Here is a 21,704-nt window from a genome sequence, read left to right as displayed (position 1 = left end):
CTGTCCAATAGGATAGTAAAGCAAAACTGTCCAATGATGGCCAGGGAAACTGTCCAGAAGTGTAATAGGGAAAAAACTGTCCCAAAAAAATACCCAGCAGGGTTGTAAGGTAAAACTCTCCAACACGATAGTATGGTAAAAAAAAAACTGTATTAACAGGACAGTTAACAAAAGACATTAGACAATATGAGTGCCATAAAGAAAATGGCTGCTATTTGTATAAAGGTTACTGTTAATGTTAATGTATTTATTGTCAAGTGGAAATCTATTTGAAAGCATAATGGTTAAATAAATGAATAGTGAAGTTTTGTTTGTGATACAGTTAGAGTTGTATTACATGCTATATTTTATGTTATTTTTCAATTATTTTTAGTGCTTTATCTTGTCTTTTCAGTATATTCTTGATATTTTTTTTTATCAAAACAACAAAAAAGCCAGGGACCTGTCAATAAAAAAAACCTTTTGCATAATTTTGTTGCAAATTTGGTATTTTTTAATGTAAAATTCCACATTGACAATAAATTCTTAAGGAAAGACTTTTTCTATTGAAAGGGCCCTTGTTTTAAGTACCTAAATTGAACTTTACATGTAGAGTAGAAATATTATCCTTTTGAGGTTTTGGCAGTTGATAATAAACTATTTAGATAAAGTGCTTTATATATATTTTGGTAATGTGCTGCTTACAGTCTACATTAATTGTGTAAGTTGTATACCTATTTAATTCTACCTCTTTGTTTTTAGCACCCTCATTCAATAGATTGTCCTTAATAGTGCTTATTTCATATTCTGTTTCTCACACATCTGTCTTATTGACTATTTACTATTTGACTATTTACTATTTGACTAATGTGTATATGAATATTGTATTAGTAGATGACTAATTTTTTGTATTGTTTGCTTAATAGATTATGTACCTGACTTATATTTTGATATAAAAAAAAATTAATGGTTAATGTTGAAAATTACTATTTACATTACTGATTGTATATGCAATTACTTTATCAGGAATTTGACGTGGACATTGCAACGATAAAAGAAAAAAATCATGCCAATTTTACAAATTTCGTAAAAATATTTTATATCATGTTAAAACTATTTTCATGAAAGTGCAATCATCAGTGTTGTAAATCTAATGTGGAATATTTTTTGTGTATTTTTATACTTTTCAATATTTGAAATGGAGTTTCTATGAATGGCAGACAGGCCTGATTACTTTAAGATAAGTCAGGCTAGCAAAGCTAATATAGTATATTAGCTAATTATTGACATTTGAAATTTTGATTTGAAATCTTATGAGATTTGTGTTCATTTGATATCATTGAAACAAAACAATGTTTATTTATATAAAAAAAGTATTCTGTAGTATCAGATACTCTTAAAAAGACTTATTCAATCTTTGAAATAAAAGATATCAGTTTGAACTGTGTATTTTTCTTGGAGAGGGGGAAATGGAGAGGCATTTAGAGATTTAGAACATAGGCCTACAAAAGGAAGTTGCCTGATTGTTCAGCTATGCATACATTAAACGATCTTTTGACATTATTGGATTTTTTGATGGGTGTCAGGAACAGGACATCACATATACCAAATATTAACCAATACTCTCTATATTATCATGGGATATCATTTGTAAGATACTGGTACCATTGCATCATTGCAGTAGAATCGGTTCAAACAACATCCAAACAACAGTTCGAGCTAGCAGGTATTCCCACTCACCTTCCATGGTTTTTTTTATCACCACTGCTGCATCTGCAGAATATGTAACAAAGCAGAGATCATACATCAGAGCCGTATATAGAGATACGGCTCTGATACATGCATGAATATTTAACTGTAGTCTTAGTTTTTGTTTTTCATATTTATTATCTCCCCTTAATTATTTCTTCTAATAAAAGGTGAATATGTTAAAATTCAACCAATCAAATGAGAGTATTAGATGTTACTAGGACGCTATTTTCAGCCAGGATCAGGCAGGTGTCTGGACACATCGCAATATCGGTTTTTATTTGACATGATGGGAATTTAAACATGTTTCTGGTTGTTCAAGGTTTGGTGTAAACTGGTGTTGCAGTCTTATTTATAAAGCAAAGGTATCAATTTAATTTTGTATTGTAGATCTAATGATAAAAATATTATTTCTTCAATCCTACTACGCACCAGGCAGCTGTCTTAATTAAATAGGCAATATAAATTTCAGAATGCAGACCACTATTTTACTTCTAGCCTACTGTAATTTTTGCTTAGATAAGGACTTCAGCTTCCAACTTGTTCAAGAGATAATTAAATTTTACCTCAGCTTAGATTTGAAAAAAGTCTCTACCAGACAGTGTTGTTACACAGTCACTTTTTGTTGTATTCCAGAACTGAATTAATTGTAAATTTTACTTTTTAAGACTAAGATTAGTAGAGGCAAGAGCCTACAAATAGTTGTACAGAGAGGGGAATAGGAACGATTATGAATATTATGTGCTGACAGTGACAGTCATTCAATCATTGCTGACAGTGACATGATGTGTCTGAAACAACACTTTAACTAGTTAACAAAACTTAGTAGGCTTAGGCTTGACTAATTCAATGCTTAGTTCAGTAAGATCTACGTCATGTGAGGGAGAAACTATTGGCTTAGATAGGGCTAAGGTGCCATTCTTTATTATGCCAACAAACAGAGCAGAGGTTCCATTGTAGATTGAAAGAAATGAAAGTCATGCATAATGTGGCATTTATATATTAGTAAAACTACAAGATATCAAGATCGGCCTACTTATAAATCTGTTCTCAGCGCTAGGATATCTTAGGATCTTAACTTTCAAGAATACGTGGCCTGGTATCTGTGTTATTTTACTTAAATTCATACAACCTAAACTATGTTATATTGTTATGTGGTGAACTCATTACTGACTAAGATTGCTTATTAAATAGAATGTCATAGTACAACCATTCATTAACAATAAGTAGGTCATACTTATTATATATAATTATTGATTAAAGGACTTTGTTTATATTAGTTGACAAATACTGTTTCCATCACAACATTGGATACTTTTATCAATGGTAAAGAGTTAAATTAATTCATTAAAAATTATTTGAATAGAACATTAATTTTGATAAACTTGGAGTAGGCCTACCGGTATTGTAAAAATTCCTGCTATTAATCCTCTCATTTTAAATTTCTTTTGTAAGAAATAAGACAGTGACAGATATATTTGATGAATTAGGGAATTAATGTGGTTGTTTATTTTCTAAATGCTTATTTATTGGTCTTGAAACAACAAAGTTGTACATGGATGTTGGATTTTAAATTTGAAAGAAGTGAGCGTATTAATAAAATGCAGCTCTTATTATTCGAGCACTAATATTATGTGCTACTAATATAGATATGATCCCGGTATCCCTTTATTTGGTGAATTTTTCATTGAAGGTGTTAATTTCAGGACAGTTTCACGTCACAGCTTAAACTACCAACAAGATGACTGCAGGATCAGTGATAGTGCCTACTATTATACCATTACGTCAGCCAACACCTGGACGTTCAAAACTAGCCATAGACTCTAACACCAAGATAGAGATTAAGTCTGGTATGTAAACTAGATATTTAATCTGAACTCAGATCTAGAAAACAGATAAAAAAATCATTTGAATTGTTTATTTTGAAAACGAATGATGCCTGGAAATGTTTTGTTGGATTGAATTAGTAATTGTTTTATGAAAATAGGTATAAAACTCCAAACTTTTGATTTGAGAGAGATAAATTTGGTTTATTTTTTATGATATTTTACAGACACTCGTAATTCACCTATCCATTATACAATCAATGGATCAACACCAGAACCTTTTAAGAAGATTGGACAGAAATGTACTTTGCAGTATCATGGACCATTTACATTGCCTGCTGGACGTCAAACAGTCAAGGCTGTAGCAGTATCAGAGTAAGTTTCTGTTTTTTTTTTAATATGATGCACAACAATCAGCCATTTTTATACGCCCACATCTCTCTATGTGGACGTATATTGTTGGCACCCCCGTCCGTCCATCCGTCAACATTTGCTTGTTAACGCTCTAAAAACTAGAATTTTTGATGGAATCAAATGAAATTCGGTACCGGTTTGTGTATATATATTCATAAAAAGAAGATCAAGTTCGAATTTGAGCTATTTTCGATCGTTAGAAGCAGAGTTATTGTCCTTGCAACAAAATCTTGAATATTTACGATCCGCATGCCGTGGTGGGCGTATATGGGTGTGGTCCACTATCTTATTATTTATTTTTGATATGACAGGATAAACAGTGTTTTTACATGTGTAACATTTCTATTTTTCTGGGTATGGTTTATTGAAGACAATGATTTGAACTAATGACTATAAAGCTATACATGACATAGCTTTTGAAGCACTGTATTTATGAATGGACTGTATGGATGTATTTTGTTAAGTCACTGTTACACTTTCTCAAGCAGAAGCAGTAATATCATTTTTGATGCTTGTTTGAGCCCTACATTTTGTCACTAGAAATCTGTATTGGGATATTATTGTGATGCTAGTATGAATGTTTTATCCAAAATGTAATTGATCATGGACTATTTGTAGAGATGGTATGAGAGAAAGCTATGTGGTGACTAAAACATTTGATGTAGATTATGTTAAACCACCAATATTACCTCCTGAAGATGATGACCTTGGTTTTCAACAAGATTTAAACTTAGAAAGGTCAAAGGTGAGTTACATTTTCTTTCTAAAATAACTTATTATACAGTTTTGATTATACTATACACATGCCCTTTCTCAACCATAACAACTGAATTCTTTTTATTTATTTTTTGCATAAATATTTTGACTGTTTTAAAAGATTTACACTCTTGACAATATATTGATATTATGTTGGTTTTTTTAACAGTCTTAACTATCTGATGAAGCAGAAAAAATCTCAAATGAAAAAAAGAATTAGTTCTTTGAGTAGGTCAGAAATTTTGGATGTTAACCCCAGTATCTAAGAAATATTGGCTATTCCTTGACTGACATACATGACAATATGATTGAAAGATCAAGATTTTAGTCTGAATGAATAATTAACATTATATTCACACCTATATATCATGATTACTAGATAATCAGTTGATACCAGATTAATACTTCTAAATATACTAGTTCTTCCTATAGGTTAATAACAATAATTACTCAATTATTCATCACTTCTTGTCTTTCACTTGTTTCATCAACTTCATCACAAGCCATCTCAAAACTTCATTTGTTTGAAGTGCCCTAATGCGTATTTCAATGATTACATATTTATACTGAATTCACTTGGATATATTTATATGGTTATCTATCTTGTTATCAATTACTAAAAAAGCTAAATTTTTGTCATCCAGAAGATTATTTGTATTGAATTGTACATGATCCATATTCCAGACATTTTTATACGGCCTCATTATCATGTGGTAGTATATTGTCGTCGCCCCTGTCTGTCTGTTGGTCCGTCTATCCACAATTGACTTGTGAACACAATAGAGGCTACAGTTTTTATCTGATTTTAATGAAATTTAGTGTGATCATATATATTGATAAGATCTTGGTCGAGTTCGTATTTGACTATTATTTGATGAATGGTTTTTTGAGTTATTGTCCTTGACTTACCAAAAAATTTGTTGGCTTGTGAATGCAATGGAGGTGAAAGTTTATGTAAGAATTTTGTGAAATTTTTTGTGTTTGTTAAAATCAACAATATCTTGGACAAATGAGATTTTTGGTACAAATTGGCAGAGATTGGTGACTGCCCTTTATATACTGAAAATTTATCAGGAAAGTGGGCGTATCTTGCGAGGCAACCACTTGTAATTGTTATTGTGAAATATTTTACATCCCTTTAATGTCTTTTTCCCTATATCAAAATTATCAATATTTTTAGCTTCAAGTAAAAAGAGCTGTATCTAAAGTGACAACACCTAAATCAGCATGGAATGATGATCATTTTGGAGCTTCACAAAGATATTCAGGTATGAGCCATAAATCATGATGAATTATGTTCTGTATAATATTTCCCACAATTCACTAGTAAAGCAGGAATTATAGTCTATTGGTTACATTAAGTCATATTGAATATGAAAGACTATCTATTTAAGGGATTTTCAACCTTTTTCTTTCTATTACCTTGTTTAGTATCCTTGATTGATTACATTATCCCCTTTGCATGTATACTATTTTGAATCTTTTCAATGTAGGAGCAGATAGCCTGAATGAACAGAACATCTAATATTTTAATTGTCCAAAAATTTCATTACCCCCTAAAAAGTTCAAAATTGATCTACTTAATATGGTCTACCCCGAGGTTTTTTGAAGTTTTCTTGTGTAATTTACATCAATACTTTATTTCAGATATGAGGGTAACAGGAAGTACCAATAGAAGACCACATTCTGGTACCCGATTTCTGAATTCTAGAATGGGTCATACTTCTGATAAATCATACAGAACAGAGGTTGGTTTATTTTAATGTCATCATTATTATTTTAAATGATTTACTGTGCCACAGAGATAGGAACAAGATCTTCAATCTAACATTGAAATGTATAAGAGATTTTTTGTTTGGAGTTGTCAGATGTGTTATCTCCTTGAATTTGCAAAGAGTCACATTTGTTATTCTTTTAAAACATACAGAAATTGCAGAATTTTTTTTTGAACTTAATTGATCAGGTGATTTTATGAAATTTTGTTACATTGATGTATGAAATATTTAATTGTTGTATTTTTAGCCTCTAGATAGTCTAGATCTAGCAAGAAGCGAGTCAAGAAGATCAGCGAGACGTCTGCCACCAGATAATACAACTCAGGCTTTAAGATTACAAAGAGAAACTGATTTTCTCAAGTAGGTATATCAGAAAAGTAGGACGTAAAACTCCGTTCATTTCATTTCATTTCAAGTAGGTATATCCTTATTGATATTTATTTTATTCTTATATGATCCTTCATCCAATGACCACTTACAAGTGCCGAATTTTATTGGGCCCTTTTTCTGCTTAAGCTCATGTAAGCTTATGTAAAACAAATGTGCACAGTACTTATAATAAATAATGACTATTTTGTAGGTGTATTTATTGTTTTGCTGACCGTCCATCTGATCCTTTCTGTCGATTCTGTAATACATGTGGTAATTCACTGCCTGAAATACCAGCTAAGTTAACACCAGCTGAACCAGGGCAGGTTAGTACTGTTGTCCACAACCATAGGTCAATATTTTACTGGATTTGGCAGTACTATGTCCAAACAAAGTCCAACAGGAATTTATAGGACTTTGAAGCAAATGAATTTACAGTTGTAAAATCTGGTTTTATTCCCAAAATTGACTGGGCTATCTACTAACTAATTGAGAAACTTTAATAAAAACCATCAAAAACTTATTTTTGAATAACCATATTTTGTAGATGGGTATGTGTGTTTACTGTAAATCTATGGTACCGATGAATACTACAGCCTGTATTGTATGTGAAGGACCTATTAAGATACAGAATCAACCTAAAGCTAATATAAAGCTACATGATAAAACTGTATGTTCATTATGTGGCACGGCTAATCCGTCTAATTTAGTAACCTGTGTTACCTGTGATTCCAGATTACCAACTACAGCACAACAAGTAGGTCCATTATTAACAAAATTCAAAGCATACATTATTCATCACAAATTAATATCCATCACTACTCTAATTTGTATCTCTGAAAAGGAGGCTCAAGGGACTAGCATATTCTGGGATTGATCTGCATTTTCAATGACTGCCAGATACTAGCAACATCTTGGAGAATCTGAACAATTGTTATATTTAATAACCTAAACATACTCTGCCATCAGTTGCCATCTGCTGTTCTACTTTCTAGAAGGTTAACCTTACTGCTAAGAATCTGTGATCTACCAATGAGTTTGTCATGTGTTTTACTCAAGTAGAGTGCTATAGATCTTATGAGATACTTGTTAGTCATCAGTTGACTTGATCCCCAAATCATTGTAACAGATCAAAGAGACGTCAGCAAAATACAGGACATTAAATATTGTTTTCATTTATAGAGAGCTATGTTAAATGGAGTATCAGCACCACCAGTTAGTAATCCTGATAGGAAATTTGTTCGATGTGATAAATGTAGTAGAGTTAATAATGGTGATGCTAGATTTTGTGATTGGTGTGGATGCAAGGTATTATAAAATTATATATTAATGTAAGGTACTGCAGCATTTCCTTACCTTAGACTAGTATTGTCTAGCTACCGGTAGTATTATTCCACATGTGTAGGAAGTGAAACAATTCCTTTTGATTGAAATAGTGAGATTGTGTATAATACAGACTATACATATCAAAGATTATGGTTTATCATCAATGTCTTTTCAAACTTTCCCTCATCGCTCACAGTTTAAGATGTTTCACAGACTGACGTAAACCTCATTGCATTTTAATGCATGTTATGAAACTTTTGTTTATAGAGTGTATAGAACAAGAAGTCCAAATTTTCCGTTATATTATTGCAGGCGTCTGCTCCACCAACATTATTACAATGTTCTCAATGTGGAGCTAGTAATAATGTATACAGTAGTTATTGTGGTGGTTGTGCTGTGAAGATAGAGGCACCAGGTAGAACAGAGTACAAGTAAGTTCTAACTGTTATGAAAGTAAGGGTTTAGGCACAGATTAAAGTAGTCTGTAGCTTCCAGTTTCAATTACCCAAAGAATTTTCTGTCATGATTTCTTCAAGTGTTGTTAGTCTTAACCACTTTACCTTCAAAAATCATTTAAGAGGCAAAAGTGTTATTGATTACAAATTTTCATGCATTATATATTTCTGATTTTATTTTCAGATTAGATGGTTCTGGAAAGGTAAGTTGATTAGTTTATGTTCATATATCAAATTAAATCATTGTGTTATTGTTACTTTCCTGCTTAAGTACACAATGTAAAAGGCGGGACAAAATGTGCCAATCACTGTATCAAACCACTCCCATCCTAGAAAAATCTTCCAGTAAGTTATTTAATGAATTAATTCCTTTGAATTGTTAAATGGTTTTATAATGTTTGTTTTTACCTGTTTAGTTTCAGAGTTTATTTTTACCCGTAACCCAGACTTCTAGCCATGCTCCCAGACCAATAGTTAACGCTTCAACACAAACAGTAGGATTATTCTATCCTTCTAGAGGTCCTAGTAAATCAGAGGAAGCAACATTTGAGAAACAGTTAAAAGAAAGAAAACCATTGTTGACACCAGTAAGCCCTGGAAGAGGTATGTCCCATCAGAGTATTGTAGTAGACTATTTTAGGTTTTTAGAGTAACTTAATTGCTTTGATTTTTTCCTTAACTTCAAGTCCTGATTGATATTTAACTCAAACTTAAACTATAGGCAACCTCAAGCAGTGTGCATTGATGGAAACTTTGTCAACTGAAAATGATCTTTCACATGCTTTATCTGTATCATACAAACCACATGGTTTATTGTCCAATCTGAAAATCTAAACACCTCGGTTAACAAGCAAGCTACTCACTAGACATACTATTTTACTATATCTTTTATAGGATATTGGAGAAAGCAAGTTGAACACGTCTGTCAACATTTAAAGATATATACCCAGAATAATGCTGATTTTAGAGCTTTGATTGGAGAACCAAAAATGGGAAAGGTAAAGTGTTGATGAATAATTCATTGTCTTTTTCTTCAGATTTATACTAATTAATATGCCGTACATTTCTAATGGGCAAAACTGATATATATGCCTTTTAATACATGTTTTGATTTGAAAACTTTATTATGTCTTATTATTACCGGATTGATGATTATTTCATTGAAAAAAAAAAAGTTTTCTGATCATTGATTAAAGGGGTAACACCTTTGTTCATTATTATGAACAACTTTTCTAGTGCAAAATCTTTCAACCAGTTAAAATTAATTAAAGTGAGTTCATTGTTGGAAAAGGAACAAAATTTACCCCTAATCCACAAAATATTCAGAATTGGTTCAAATACCTTCAGTGGAATTATATGTTAATAGAATGCTATATATTACAAGTATAATCATCATATAATTTTTGTAGTTAATAACTTCAACAGTTCAAGAAGATGGATATGAACTAAGTTTAACAATGACATTCCCTCTACGTGGAGGTTCTGATAAACAAACTGGTAGTAAACTAGGTGTTAGTCATCAAGGTTATTTAAGTCAGCATACACTACGTGATACAACTGATAGAACAGATTCTGAGGATTATGGTAAGTGACTGATAAAACCTGAATAAACGTGATTATACCTGAATAAACGTGATTATACCTGTATAAACGTGATTATACCTGTATAAACCTGATTATACCTGTATAAACCTGATTATACCTGTATAAACCTGATTATACCCATTATACCCGAATAAAGGTGATTATACCTGTATAAACCTGATTATACCTGTATAGACCTGATTATACCTGTATAAACCTGATTATACCTGTATAAACCTGATTATACCTGAATAAACGTGATTATACCTGTATAGACCTGATTATACCTGTATAGACCTGATTATACCTGAATAAACCTGATTATACCTGTATAAACGTGATTATACCTGTATAAATGTGATTATACCTGATTATACCTGTATAAACTTGATTATACCTGTATAAACTTGATTATACCTGTATAAACCTGATTATATACCTGTATAAACTTGATTATACCTGTATAAACCTGATTATACCTCTATAAACCTGATTATACCTGAATAAACCTGATTGTACCTGTATAAACCTGGTAATACCTAAATAAACCTAATTCTGTCAAGAAGGACCTGATCTTGACTTTTATTACTAGTTATTATGTCAATATGGACCTGAAGTGCCAATAATGAATAATGATCTTTAAAATGAACCATATTATGCCTAATGAATCTATTTGTATCAAAATGAATCGGAACATATAGCTTTTGATAAAAGATAAAGTTATTAACAATTTAATCTGTCATGATACATTGCAGTTACCAATAATTTAACCAATCATGAGATATGGTTATTTTCTGTATTGTATTTTGAGTATAATTGAGTCAATAGCTACATCTGCACCTGTTTGTCAGTTAAGTAACATTCTAGTTTATATAATAAAATGGCCTGGTTTGTTTAATGATATTTATATCTTGTAGATAGTGAAATTGAAACTCCAAAAGCTCATAAGAAGAAAACAGTGAAGAAAACCAAAGCTAAGAAGAAACAAACTGGTCCCAAACTTTCAGTAAGCATTGGTTGAATTTCACAATTCATACTTGTGGAGCTAGGGGTGCTAGGTTCAATTCTAGCATAGGTGAACATAATGCCTTAGGATATGAACAGAGCTCCCTTGACAAATGTTAAACAAAATCGTTCTGGCAAAGTTTTCTTCATTGCATACTGCATAGATTATGCCAATCTTCATAAGCCAAAACTGATGCAGTAGAGTTAATTGTGTGAATCTATAGAAAGGCCTAAGTCTGTGCTGTGAAATTTTCTACCTTGGTTCTGTATTTGATCTAAACTAAATTTCTTGATAGCCTGAGAGAGTAATGGGTAAGATATTAATTTGTGTGTTGGGCCATTGGGTATAACAGGTTTTTCAATTACATTACCTATTTCTTGATTTTAGACTCTAGACCAACAACTATTGAAAGAGCTGAGTCATGAAGGAGAAGGAGTAGCAACTGAAGTACAACAACTCTTAGATGAAGTGAGTATTATTATAATTGTTATCACTGAGTTCTTAGATGTATGGTGCAGTGAGCCCACCTAGACAATTTTGTGGACCATACTTGGCCCGTCCACCTATGATCCCTATAAACACCACTTTATGTATAATATAAACAAATCATGAATTATTTTAGGGAGCTGATGTAAACTGTGTTGATAAAAATGGGTTACCAGCTATATATGTGGCTGTAAGAAATAAACAAGTAGATTGTATACCAGTTCTTATTGATGGAGGTGTTGATATCAATAAAAAAGGGCCATCTGCTTTGTAAGTAATATATGTCTGTATTGTCACCTTTATTCTTGGTCTTTACATCCACAAGTCACTATTATAGAGTGCTTTAATACATACAGTTCCCCTAAAATTGTGAAAATGTTCTTTTAACCTCAAGCAGTATTAAAAATCTATTTAACAAGTCTGGATACAGAATTAAATTATTGAAGAGGAAAATAGACATGAATATTGAGACATATGCTGTAGTTTTCACACTTTTATTTATTATTATCTAACCTCATTGTTTGTTTACTGTTGACAGGAAAGGAAACACTGCCTTACATGATGCTATTAATCTTGGACCATCTGGACTACATGTTATTGATGTTTTATTAGAGTAAGTTTTAATATTTTATATATATTGAAAATAATAACAAAACTCCTTTTATAGACATGAATTTTATCTAATTTAATTTACCAATAATTGTACACAATGAACCATTCCTCACTGAGAAATATCTTATGGTGCTTTTTGTGGCGTAATATATACAATACTTTTTATTTATTATATTACATAGCAGTGTCTTATTTGTTTTTTAATGTTGTGATATTTTATTTATAGAAATGGAGCTAATCAGAATCGTAAGAATGATCGTGGAGAAACACCATTAGATCTAGCTAAAAAAGCTGGTTTTGATAGTATTGTCACCAAATTTGCATCTGCCTTAGGAATGTCCCAGTTAGCTAAAATGACCAAACCCAGAAACTAAATGTGAAGTTTTATATTATACTTTTAGTAAAATAGTTCTATTTTAAATAATTGGTGCATTTATTATTCCATTCTGAAGTAGTTTCAATTACTAAGAAAAGCACAGTTAGACTACATGTAATATGTTATAGCTTCTGTTTAATAGTTGGTATGTCTATACCCTATATATAGTTTTGTATTCTAGTTAATATTTTTAACAGTAAAAACTTGATTTTATTTGCTATCAGTCTGAGATGTTGTAGATTTATTTAAGTATCAATGTAAAGTTTATTACCGTCCAAATATTTAGATATATTCCCAAGTTTACTTTGTTCTTAAATTGTATATATTTGTACCTCATCTGTGATTACCTTCTATTTTACTGTTTGAAGTAGTAAATTATTTAATATGACAATGTATGGATTCCTTAAACTTAAAGTACCAACCAGGAATCTTACTTGCTCCATTGTGTTAGAGGTATATTGTACTTTGCTCTAACAACTGGTAGATCTCAATATAATCCTTCTGAATTAAGGCTTCAACTTTACGAGATGATCAATGGAGTTGATCTACATGACTTTAAGGGCTGGTTTTAACATTACAATGCAAACAATATAAGGCACTGTGGTTAGGTAGAAATTTACCTTAAACTTTCAACCATTTCACCCTGCAAGTAACCAAATATGGGGCATTGAAAAGATTAATATGTTGGAGGGGACTGGTCTTCTAAATTATGCATTAATAGTTGAACATTGAAAAAAAGTTGGTTTATATTGCTGTCCTGCCAAAATTTTCCTTCATTGATAACTGCCATGCATTTACCGTCTTGATCAACCCTGTCTCAGCTTCATTGTGCATATTAAGTAATAACTACCAAAATATAGTCGGTTCTTTAATTTGTTTTTCAAGTGAAGACATTTAACATGAGGTAACATTTAATTTCAGAGAACTATTGTACACACGAAAAAAACACATCCAAATCTTATCTGAATAACTAACAACACGAACTGAATGAAAAAAAATAATAATACAGAGACAAGACAAACATTTAAAAACATGCTACCTTATATACAAACAATATAAACCTTGCCACATTCAGTAATATAAAATATAGTACATAGGGAATTATATACAAAATGCTTATGATAGGTAACCTTCTTTCAAACTTTTATTTTTTAATGAAAATGTTACATAATCTTTAACTAGGTTTGTTTTTTAAATGAGTTTACATTTGTATAATTTTATCCTGCAAGGCACATTTAAGAATATTTATTCTCCAGTAACTTGCAAAATTTTGTTGACAATGATGAATTCAAACAAAAAGACCAGATTTGAACCAAAATTATTAAAACTGTTAAATAATATAAGTTATTGTCTAAGTTTATTCTATTAACTTTTTAGCTTTAAAATATCTTCGTAAATATAACACTTGCCAAGTAGCTAAACCAAACAAACAACACATTGAAAATATACTAAAATACATCACTCTTGTATGTGTTGATTCTGAAATATAAAAGACAAACAGTTAATATTGTGCAAAAAACCTCTGAAATTATATGCAATAGTTTAGTCAATAAGGCTCTGTGCATTTTAATTAAACTGCTTATATCTGTATAATAGGATTTGATTGTAAATAGATCAGATGAGAAACCTTCCGGTGGAAGACAACTCAGATGTTCACTTGATAACATTTCAAAGTACATCCCCATGTTGGCTTAAAACAGAGTGATGTGTTTTCCTGATGATAAGTACTACCTAGAAGTGACAAGAGAGGTGTTCACAACACTGAGCTGCTGATAATTATGAAAATCTTACCATTAGTATCTCTCATTTCTTCTTCTCGAGCTCTCATATAAGCAAAATCATCAACTATAGACTGAGACATATCTTCTAATTTTCTTAATTCTACTTCTAAAGGTTTCAACTTATCAGCTTTTGCAATCTGAATATTAAAAAAAATGTAAAATGAATTACAAAAAAATTATCAAACCTAAATTACAATTAAAGCAGAAGAGAGCACAGTATCCCATTAGACTACACAGAAATGAGTAACCTATTCCATAGAAGCAAGGTCCAAAACCATGCCATATGATAGGAAATTCAAAATAAAAAGGAACAAGTTTTTAAGAATGGTCAAAATGCTAACATATGCCACCTTTAAAGTGAAATTTGCACTTGTTGGTCTCGTAAATAGTAATAAGGTTATGTTACAGAAGACTATATTAAATATACATACATCTTCATAACTTTTAGCTTCAACACCATGTTTCAATATGAGTGAAATTTCTCTATCAACACCATGTCCACCTGGAATAAATTTGATATTTTTTTAACAAATTGAAAACATACAAGATATCATCTGTATTTCAGTTCAGTTTAGCTTTACAGTTATACCAGACCAGAATGGAAGCTTTAATAAAAACTAGGAAGTCAATGATTAAGCAGTGGATATAAACAACCCTTCAAAAGAAATATAACTGGAAATAGAGTTTTTAGGAAATCTGAGAACTTGCACAATTTGATTTAGTTTATAAACACACCATAATGTGTAACACAATATGGAAACTATTCTTATCTTCCCTCATTGGCAAATCTATCCAGTATTGTCATCTGAAGACAGTGCAGTAATGATGAGATAATAAATTGTACAAACACACAAGTTTACCATATGGGGGATTTAAAAGGGATAAAAATCTAAAAGTTACCTCCAGGCATTTTGGTTTCAAAACATATTTCAAACATGTCATATTCTTCTGTTGTAAATGCAAATTTTCCTTTCGAAGCTCCTTCTTTAGAGTATAGAATATGTTCTTTTGAATCTGTTACCTGTAATTCAAATAAAGATGCTATATAATATAAAGTTCAATATATTATTTTCATCAACATTGTAAACAAGTTTGATAGTTTGATTTGGTGTGTCTTTATCGGGTACACTTTTATCTTCCATTTAAATCAATCTGATTTCTTGTGATATAGTGACATTATATATGGTCAAATTTCTTCAAAGAAAACAAATATATCGGATATCTCAATGACATTAAAAAAAATAATAAAATCCATATTGTATCCCTGTTCACTTACTACATGTCACTTTGACTGTCATTAGAAATATGAATGGCTTGCTGGCCCACTTGGATCTGCTTCTTCATGAAATCATTTAATAACCCAGTTGTTACATTACAGTTCAAGCTACAGTTTCAGAAATCAACCAAGGCCAAAACTAAATAGCAAAGTATAAACTCACAGTAAGATGTGTCTTTTGACCAGGTGCATCCGACAGTTCATATTCACCAGTTACCAAAACATCTTTATGAATTTCATCTCTTAAGCATTTTTTCTGATTTGGAGAGAGGTGAAACATTATTGCATTTAAATTCGTAATACATAATGTCATAAATAGAACAAAAACTTGAAAATATTGCATTTTAAACCTCATTTCTCTCCTTCTACCAAACGTGTTGTTACAGGAAGTGTTCACGTTTGTAACGTGGCATTCGGCAATTTCCGTACACGTCCGTTATATCCGGTGATTGGGAACAGAAACGCGCTGAAAAGAAGAATCAATAGAAAAAAAATCATAGGACATTATCACAACCATGGCAAATAAGAGTTTTTAATATTATCATAGAAAAATGTTATCATGCCTCATTTCATTTTCTTAGATATTTTATCATGTAATAATATTTCCGAAGTTAATTTTCGTAGGTCAAGGTCGTAATTTGTAGACGAGGACCACGTTTTTGGAATAGATATGTTTCTGGGCGTTGTGTAATTAATATAAGAAGATCTGATATAATCATAATATTGAAAACACATGTCCCAGGAACAGTTTGATAAAATTGTGTGAATAGTTTTGGGAAATTTGTTGTATAAAGACTGAAAAACCTAGAGACAAAGGCGGTCACGTGTCATCTGCCAGATTTCTGAAACGTAGGTAGGACTCATAATAACCACATATTTTAAGAGAAATGGCTTCTGAGAACGGACAGGATGGTGTTCCTGATGCTTGGGACGATAATGGAAGTGGAAATGGAAACAGTGCAAATGATATGTCAAACCAACTAAGCGATCTAAACGTAAATGCCCCAGCATTTGTCCCAGGTCAAAACGTTTTTGCCCAACCCTTTTCTATGCCTAATGAGAAGCCAACAGATGAGACCACTAAAAATGAAACTGATGTACCACCACCTCCAGATGAAACTCCTCCAGATGAAACAAATAAAACTATTCCATCTGTTAATGATGTGAAACCATGCACATCTGAAACGAAAAGTGTGGAAAATGATTGGGAGAAAGAAAATGATGAAGATGAAGAAGAAGAAGAAGAAGAGGAGGAAGAAGAGGAAAAAGTGAAAAAGGTTGCAGTTGTAAAGCCAAAGATTAAAGAAGATTCTGAAGACACAACGACTGATAGGAAAGAACATATCAATATTGTATTTATTGGTCATGTTGATGCGGGAAAGTCAACAATTGGTGGCCATATATTGTATTTGACTGGTATGGTTGATAAACGTACTTTGGAAAAGTATGAAAGAGAAGCGAAGGAAAAGAACAGAGAATCTTGGTACTTATCTTGGGCTTTGGATACCAACTCTGAAGAGAGAGAAAAGGGAAAAACTGTTGAAGTTGGTAGAGCATTCTTTGAAACAGACAAGAAACATTTTACTATTCTTGATGCACCTGGTCACAAAAGTTTTGTCCCAAATATGATAGGTGGTGCATCTCAAGCAGATTTAGCTATTTTAGTCATATCTGCTCGAAGAGGAGAATTTGAGACTGGGTTTGATAGAGGTGGCCAAACAAGAGAACATGCTATGTTGGTGAAAACTGCAGGAGTAAAACATTTAGTGGTATTGATTAATAAAATGGATGATCCAACAGTTAACTGGGCTGAAGAAAGGTTCAATGAATGTAAAGAAAAGCTACTACCATACCTAAAGAAATGTGGGTTTAATCCCAAGACAGATATTGTTTTCATGCCTTGTTCAGGATTAACAGGAGCATTCTTGAAAGATAAAGTTGATGAAGCTATATGCCCTTGGTATCAAGGACCATCTCTTCTTACATTCTTAGATGATTATGCACCTTTAGCTAGAGACAAAGATGCTCCTGTTAGAGTTCCTATTGCTGATCGATACAAAGATATGGGAACTATTGTATTGGGCAAAATTGAATCTGGAGTTGTGTCAAAAAATCTTCAGTTGTTGCTTATGCCTAACAAGCAGATGGTTAAAGTCACCCAGATCTGGTCTGATGAAGATGATGCTGATGAAGCTTGGCCAGGAGAAAATGTCAAGTTGAAACTTGGTGGAGTAGAAGAAGATGATGTTTCTCAAGGATTTGTTCTTTGTTCGCCAAATAGTCTGTGCCATACCTCCAAAAATTTTTATGCTCAGATTGTTATATTAGAGTGTAAATCAATTATCTGTGCTGGCTATAGCTGTGTTTTACACATTCACTCTTGTTCTGAAGAAGCTACTATTACAGGACTTAAATGCCTTTTAGACAAGAAAACTGGTAAAAAGGCTCAAGCTGGACCCAAATTTATCAAACAAGACCAAGTTGGAATTGCAAGTATAGAAATCAATGGTGGTAGGATTTGCTTAGAAACCTTTAAAGACTTTCCACAAATGGGACGATTTACTCTGCGAGATGAAGGCAGAACGATTGCGATTGGAAAAGTGCTAAAACTCTTAGATTAAATTATTGATTTCAACTCCGTACAACTTCATATGGCATTATGCAAACTGACCATGTGTGAATTATTCAAAGTGTCTTTCCTTTCATTCACCATCATGTACAGTAATGCGCTTTCAGGTTTATTGTTGGATTCTCATATAGGTTTTTTTTAATATGAAAACAGGGCTGCAATGATGATGAACTTACAGAATAAGAGTCATGTTTTTTGTTCAGTAATCTTATTCATTACTTGTACTTCTTTGTTAGCTTAATTAATTGTTTGAAAATCGACAGTTTCTTGGGGGGGGGGGGGGGGGGGGAATTGCTTTAAATATGAATCATTGCAGCCCTAGATCATTTTGGTTTTGATTTAAGTTATATTAGCTTTCCCGTATTGTAAATTTCTGCTTAGTGTATAACCGATCCAAAGGTGAATGTTAAGATAAATCACACATTGAATGTTTGTCCACTTAATAAAGTTTGTTTAAGGTTAATGAAGTACATGGAATATCAAGAAGTGCTAGCCCTGAATAATGTTTTCTTCATCTTTTCATTACCAATCAAAAATAATATATTTTTGCAAATCTTTTTCATGTGTGGATAAAATGTTCTGCATGTACATATGTTATTTAAAAGTACAGTTTTAATTTTTTTTTTTTATTAATTTTCATTGTGTAAATTGAATTGATTTCAACAACTTGTTTTATTGTTACAATTATATTCTATGGATTAAGGCAATGTTCTGTCAACATACACACACTTGATCTTTTTTTTCGTTTTAAACTCTATTTAATCAAATCAATGTAACTTATTATGGTACTTACGAAATTGATAAGATCCAAGTTTTGAAAGACCTATCCAAAAAAAAGTTTCATCTCAAATAAGTCTTTGACTATGGATAATAATGTGCTGATTTAATCTCATTTTGTTCTTGGGTCAGGGATATACATTTGTTATTGTAATTAAGACTAGTTAATTGAATTATATATATTTTGTGTGGTTCAATGGGACATATTTCGCTTTTCCAGGAACATGGAATACTCAAATTTGTCTGACCAAACTTCATAAGGTGAATTAAAGATAAATCTAATAATGTTGATTCTCATATCATTAATCTATTTAATTGCAATGGACATAATTATAGAAATACACCAAACTTCTTTGGAAGTAATAGTGTAAAGTTTGTTTAGAAAAATATTTTTCTACCATGTGAAGAAAATTTATCCCTTGGATTGTTGTCTATTGTTCTTTTTTTGATAATTTTGCAGCCTGTTGATAAGTCATTTGCAGAGTTTTTACTGTGAATATTTTATTTATAATCGACAGGTGACAGTCAACATTGTGTTAGTTTCTCTGTTCATGTATAAAATCAGAAATATAGATTATACTTTCAGCTCTCTGCATAACATGTGTATGGCTTTTAATATGACTTCCAAACCAATGTGAAGGCATTTTAATTGTCAGGGCTATTATTAACATATGGCAAAATGCCAATGAATAAATTGATAAATGTGCAAATTTTGACGTAGCATTCGTGTTTCTCACCATGAAGACTGACGAAATTGTTATCTTTCACCTTCTCAGTGTCATTTTCTAGCAATATTCATCCAATCAAATTCTTAATGATAATATTTCCTTATTATGTGAGGAATTCTGGGATATTCATTGACTTTTATTGTCTAAACACTTTTTACAGTATTTTTGAATAGGTTAGATGTGACAATTCATATTTGATTTCAAAATTGCACAAAATACAATATAGAAAGGATGTAATCTTGATCTCAAGAAAAAAGGTCAGATTGTGAAAAAAGATGTGATAGGCTGAAATATAATATTTATAGTGTTTGATTCCTTTTTATTATATTGTATTATATCTTATAGACCATCATGTTCCCTAAGCAATGGTATAATGATTTTCCTTTTGGCTGGATGTGGAGAATTATGTTAACATTGCTATAGGAACATGATGAACCATACAATTGAATTACTCATTTTATTCAATTTATTTCATTACATGAAACAAAGTATGAAAAATGAAATGATTTTGACTCAACAATTAAAATCTTTACATTGATACATTATTTGACTTTATTGATATGTTGTGAAATGTATTCAAATGCATATATGTTCTTTGACTTTGTTAAAATATTAAATGGAATAATTTGTTCACTTTCTTTCAAAATGAACAATAATTTAGCAAGAAAATAGTTAATAAAAATTTCAGAATTGTTATTTTCTTCACATGGGTTGACAATCTAAGATAAAGAAAATATTTAAATCTTGAATTGTTTATTGTAAATCAAGAAATTTTGAAGTTATTTTTATGTATATAATTCTGAAATGTGAGGAAAACTAAGAAATAGTAGAATTTGTTATTTTTTCATTTCCCTTAAAATATGATGGCCTTTCCTCTTGAATACTTAGCCAACTCCATCTATTTTAACAGAAAGGTAAAGCAGACCCTTCATTTTCTGGAGAAGTTTCCAGGTAGATATAAAATTATTCTTATATATCAACCCTTATTAACATTTAAGCAATAAACTATGGTTCCTGATAATTATTTCTTGGAATTCATTTTACTTGTATCCTAAAATTTGGCCAGGATAATACTGAATGAAACACTATCAAAAGTATCTGAATGAATTACCTGTTATCCCACCTATTAAATGACAATCTGTTCTTATTCACTTTATTTCCATGACAGGAAGATTTTTTATCTTATCATAATTATACAAGAAGGTAACCATTAAAGGGATTGTAAAGAAGATTTCTCAAATAAAATTTGGTGCATTTCTGTATGTGTATAGGATCAATTTGTACCATTCAAATTGTCAATTAGAAGATTGTGGTTCCACTAAAACTATGTGATGGATCATGTCATTAATTGCATTAAACACTTATCTTTGTGGAATTGCAAGGACTATGTCTGACTGAAAATATGAATGGTGCAAATTAAAGGTATCAATGTCAAAGTTTAGTTTACTTTTGATTAAATTTAAGGCTTTTTCAAGATTTAGGCCTCTTATGTCAGTTTGAGGAGTTATCGTCCTTTAACCTCTATACAGTAAGTGCTTCTATCAACATCAATTTGAGCTATTTTCGACCGTTAGAAGCAGAGTTATTGCCCTTGCCCCAAAATCTTGAATATTACCATCCGCATGCCGTGGTGGGCATATATGGCTATGGTCCACTATCTTTTTAAGTGCTTTTAAATTGAGTTCAGTTTAAAGTTTGTTAGGCTTTGGTGTTGAATTGGTGCCATTGTGGTCAGAAAGAAGAGTTATTTCCCTTGATTAACTAGCATGGCTGCAAAGGAAGAAAACATTTAGTACTCTA

At 31.4% G+C, this 21,704-nt stretch overlaps 3 protein-coding genes across 3 annotated transcripts; 2 read left to right on the top strand and 1 right to left on the bottom strand.

Moving 5' to 3' along the window:
* Positions 1 to 1,958: 1,958 nt before the first annotated feature.
* Positions 1,959 to 13,100, top strand: LOTGIDRAFT_238231 (hypothetical protein). Its single transcript, XM_009049451.1, has 20 exons — positions 1,959 to 2,093; positions 3,435 to 3,578; positions 3,782 to 3,929; positions 4,587 to 4,713; positions 5,905 to 5,992; positions 6,372 to 6,472; positions 6,747 to 6,859; positions 7,080 to 7,194; positions 7,416 to 7,625; positions 8,051 to 8,176; positions 8,507 to 8,625; positions 8,834 to 8,852; positions 9,072 to 9,252; positions 9,544 to 9,647; positions 10,059 to 10,233; positions 11,151 to 11,239; positions 11,627 to 11,707; positions 11,862 to 11,995; positions 12,264 to 12,338; positions 12,564 to 13,100. Exons 2-20 carry the CDS (start codon positions 3,470 to 3,472, stop codon positions 12,709 to 12,711), a joined length of 2,262 nt encoding a protein of 753 aa, XP_009047699.1. The 5' UTR covers positions 1,959 to 2,093; positions 3,435 to 3,469; the 3' UTR covers positions 12,712 to 13,100.
* Positions 13,101 to 14,070: 970 nt separating this feature from the next.
* LOTGIDRAFT_172557 (hypothetical protein) lies at positions 14,071 to 16,113 on the bottom strand (the record flags this gene model as incomplete). Its single annotated transcript, XM_009049450.1, has 5 exons — positions 14,071 to 14,192; positions 14,505 to 14,631; positions 14,926 to 14,996; positions 15,395 to 15,515; positions 15,934 to 16,113. 5 exons carry the CDS (start codon positions 16,111 to 16,113, stop codon positions 14,071 to 14,073), a joined length of 621 nt encoding a protein of 206 aa, XP_009047698.1.
* Positions 16,114 to 16,927: 814 nt separating this feature from the next.
* On the top strand, positions 16,928 to 18,597 carry LOTGIDRAFT_200201 (hypothetical protein). Its single transcript, XM_009049449.1, has one exon. The coding sequence runs from the start codon at positions 17,189 to 17,191 to the stop codon at positions 18,389 to 18,391; it is 1,203 nt and encodes a 400-aa protein (XP_009047697.1). The 5' UTR covers positions 16,928 to 17,188; the 3' UTR covers positions 18,392 to 18,597.
* Positions 18,598 to 21,704: the final 3,107 nt, after the last annotated feature.

The sequence above is a fragment of the Lottia gigantea genome, assembly GCF_000327385.1.
Source record: "Lottia gigantea unplaced genomic scaffold LOTGIsca_136, whole genome shotgun sequence".
Classification (NCBI taxonomy): Eukaryota; Metazoa; Mollusca; class Gastropoda; family Lottiidae; genus Lottia; species Lottia gigantea.
The sequence above is the reverse complement of the archived record's forward strand: the minus strand, read 5'-3'. Positions and strand labels throughout refer to the sequence as shown.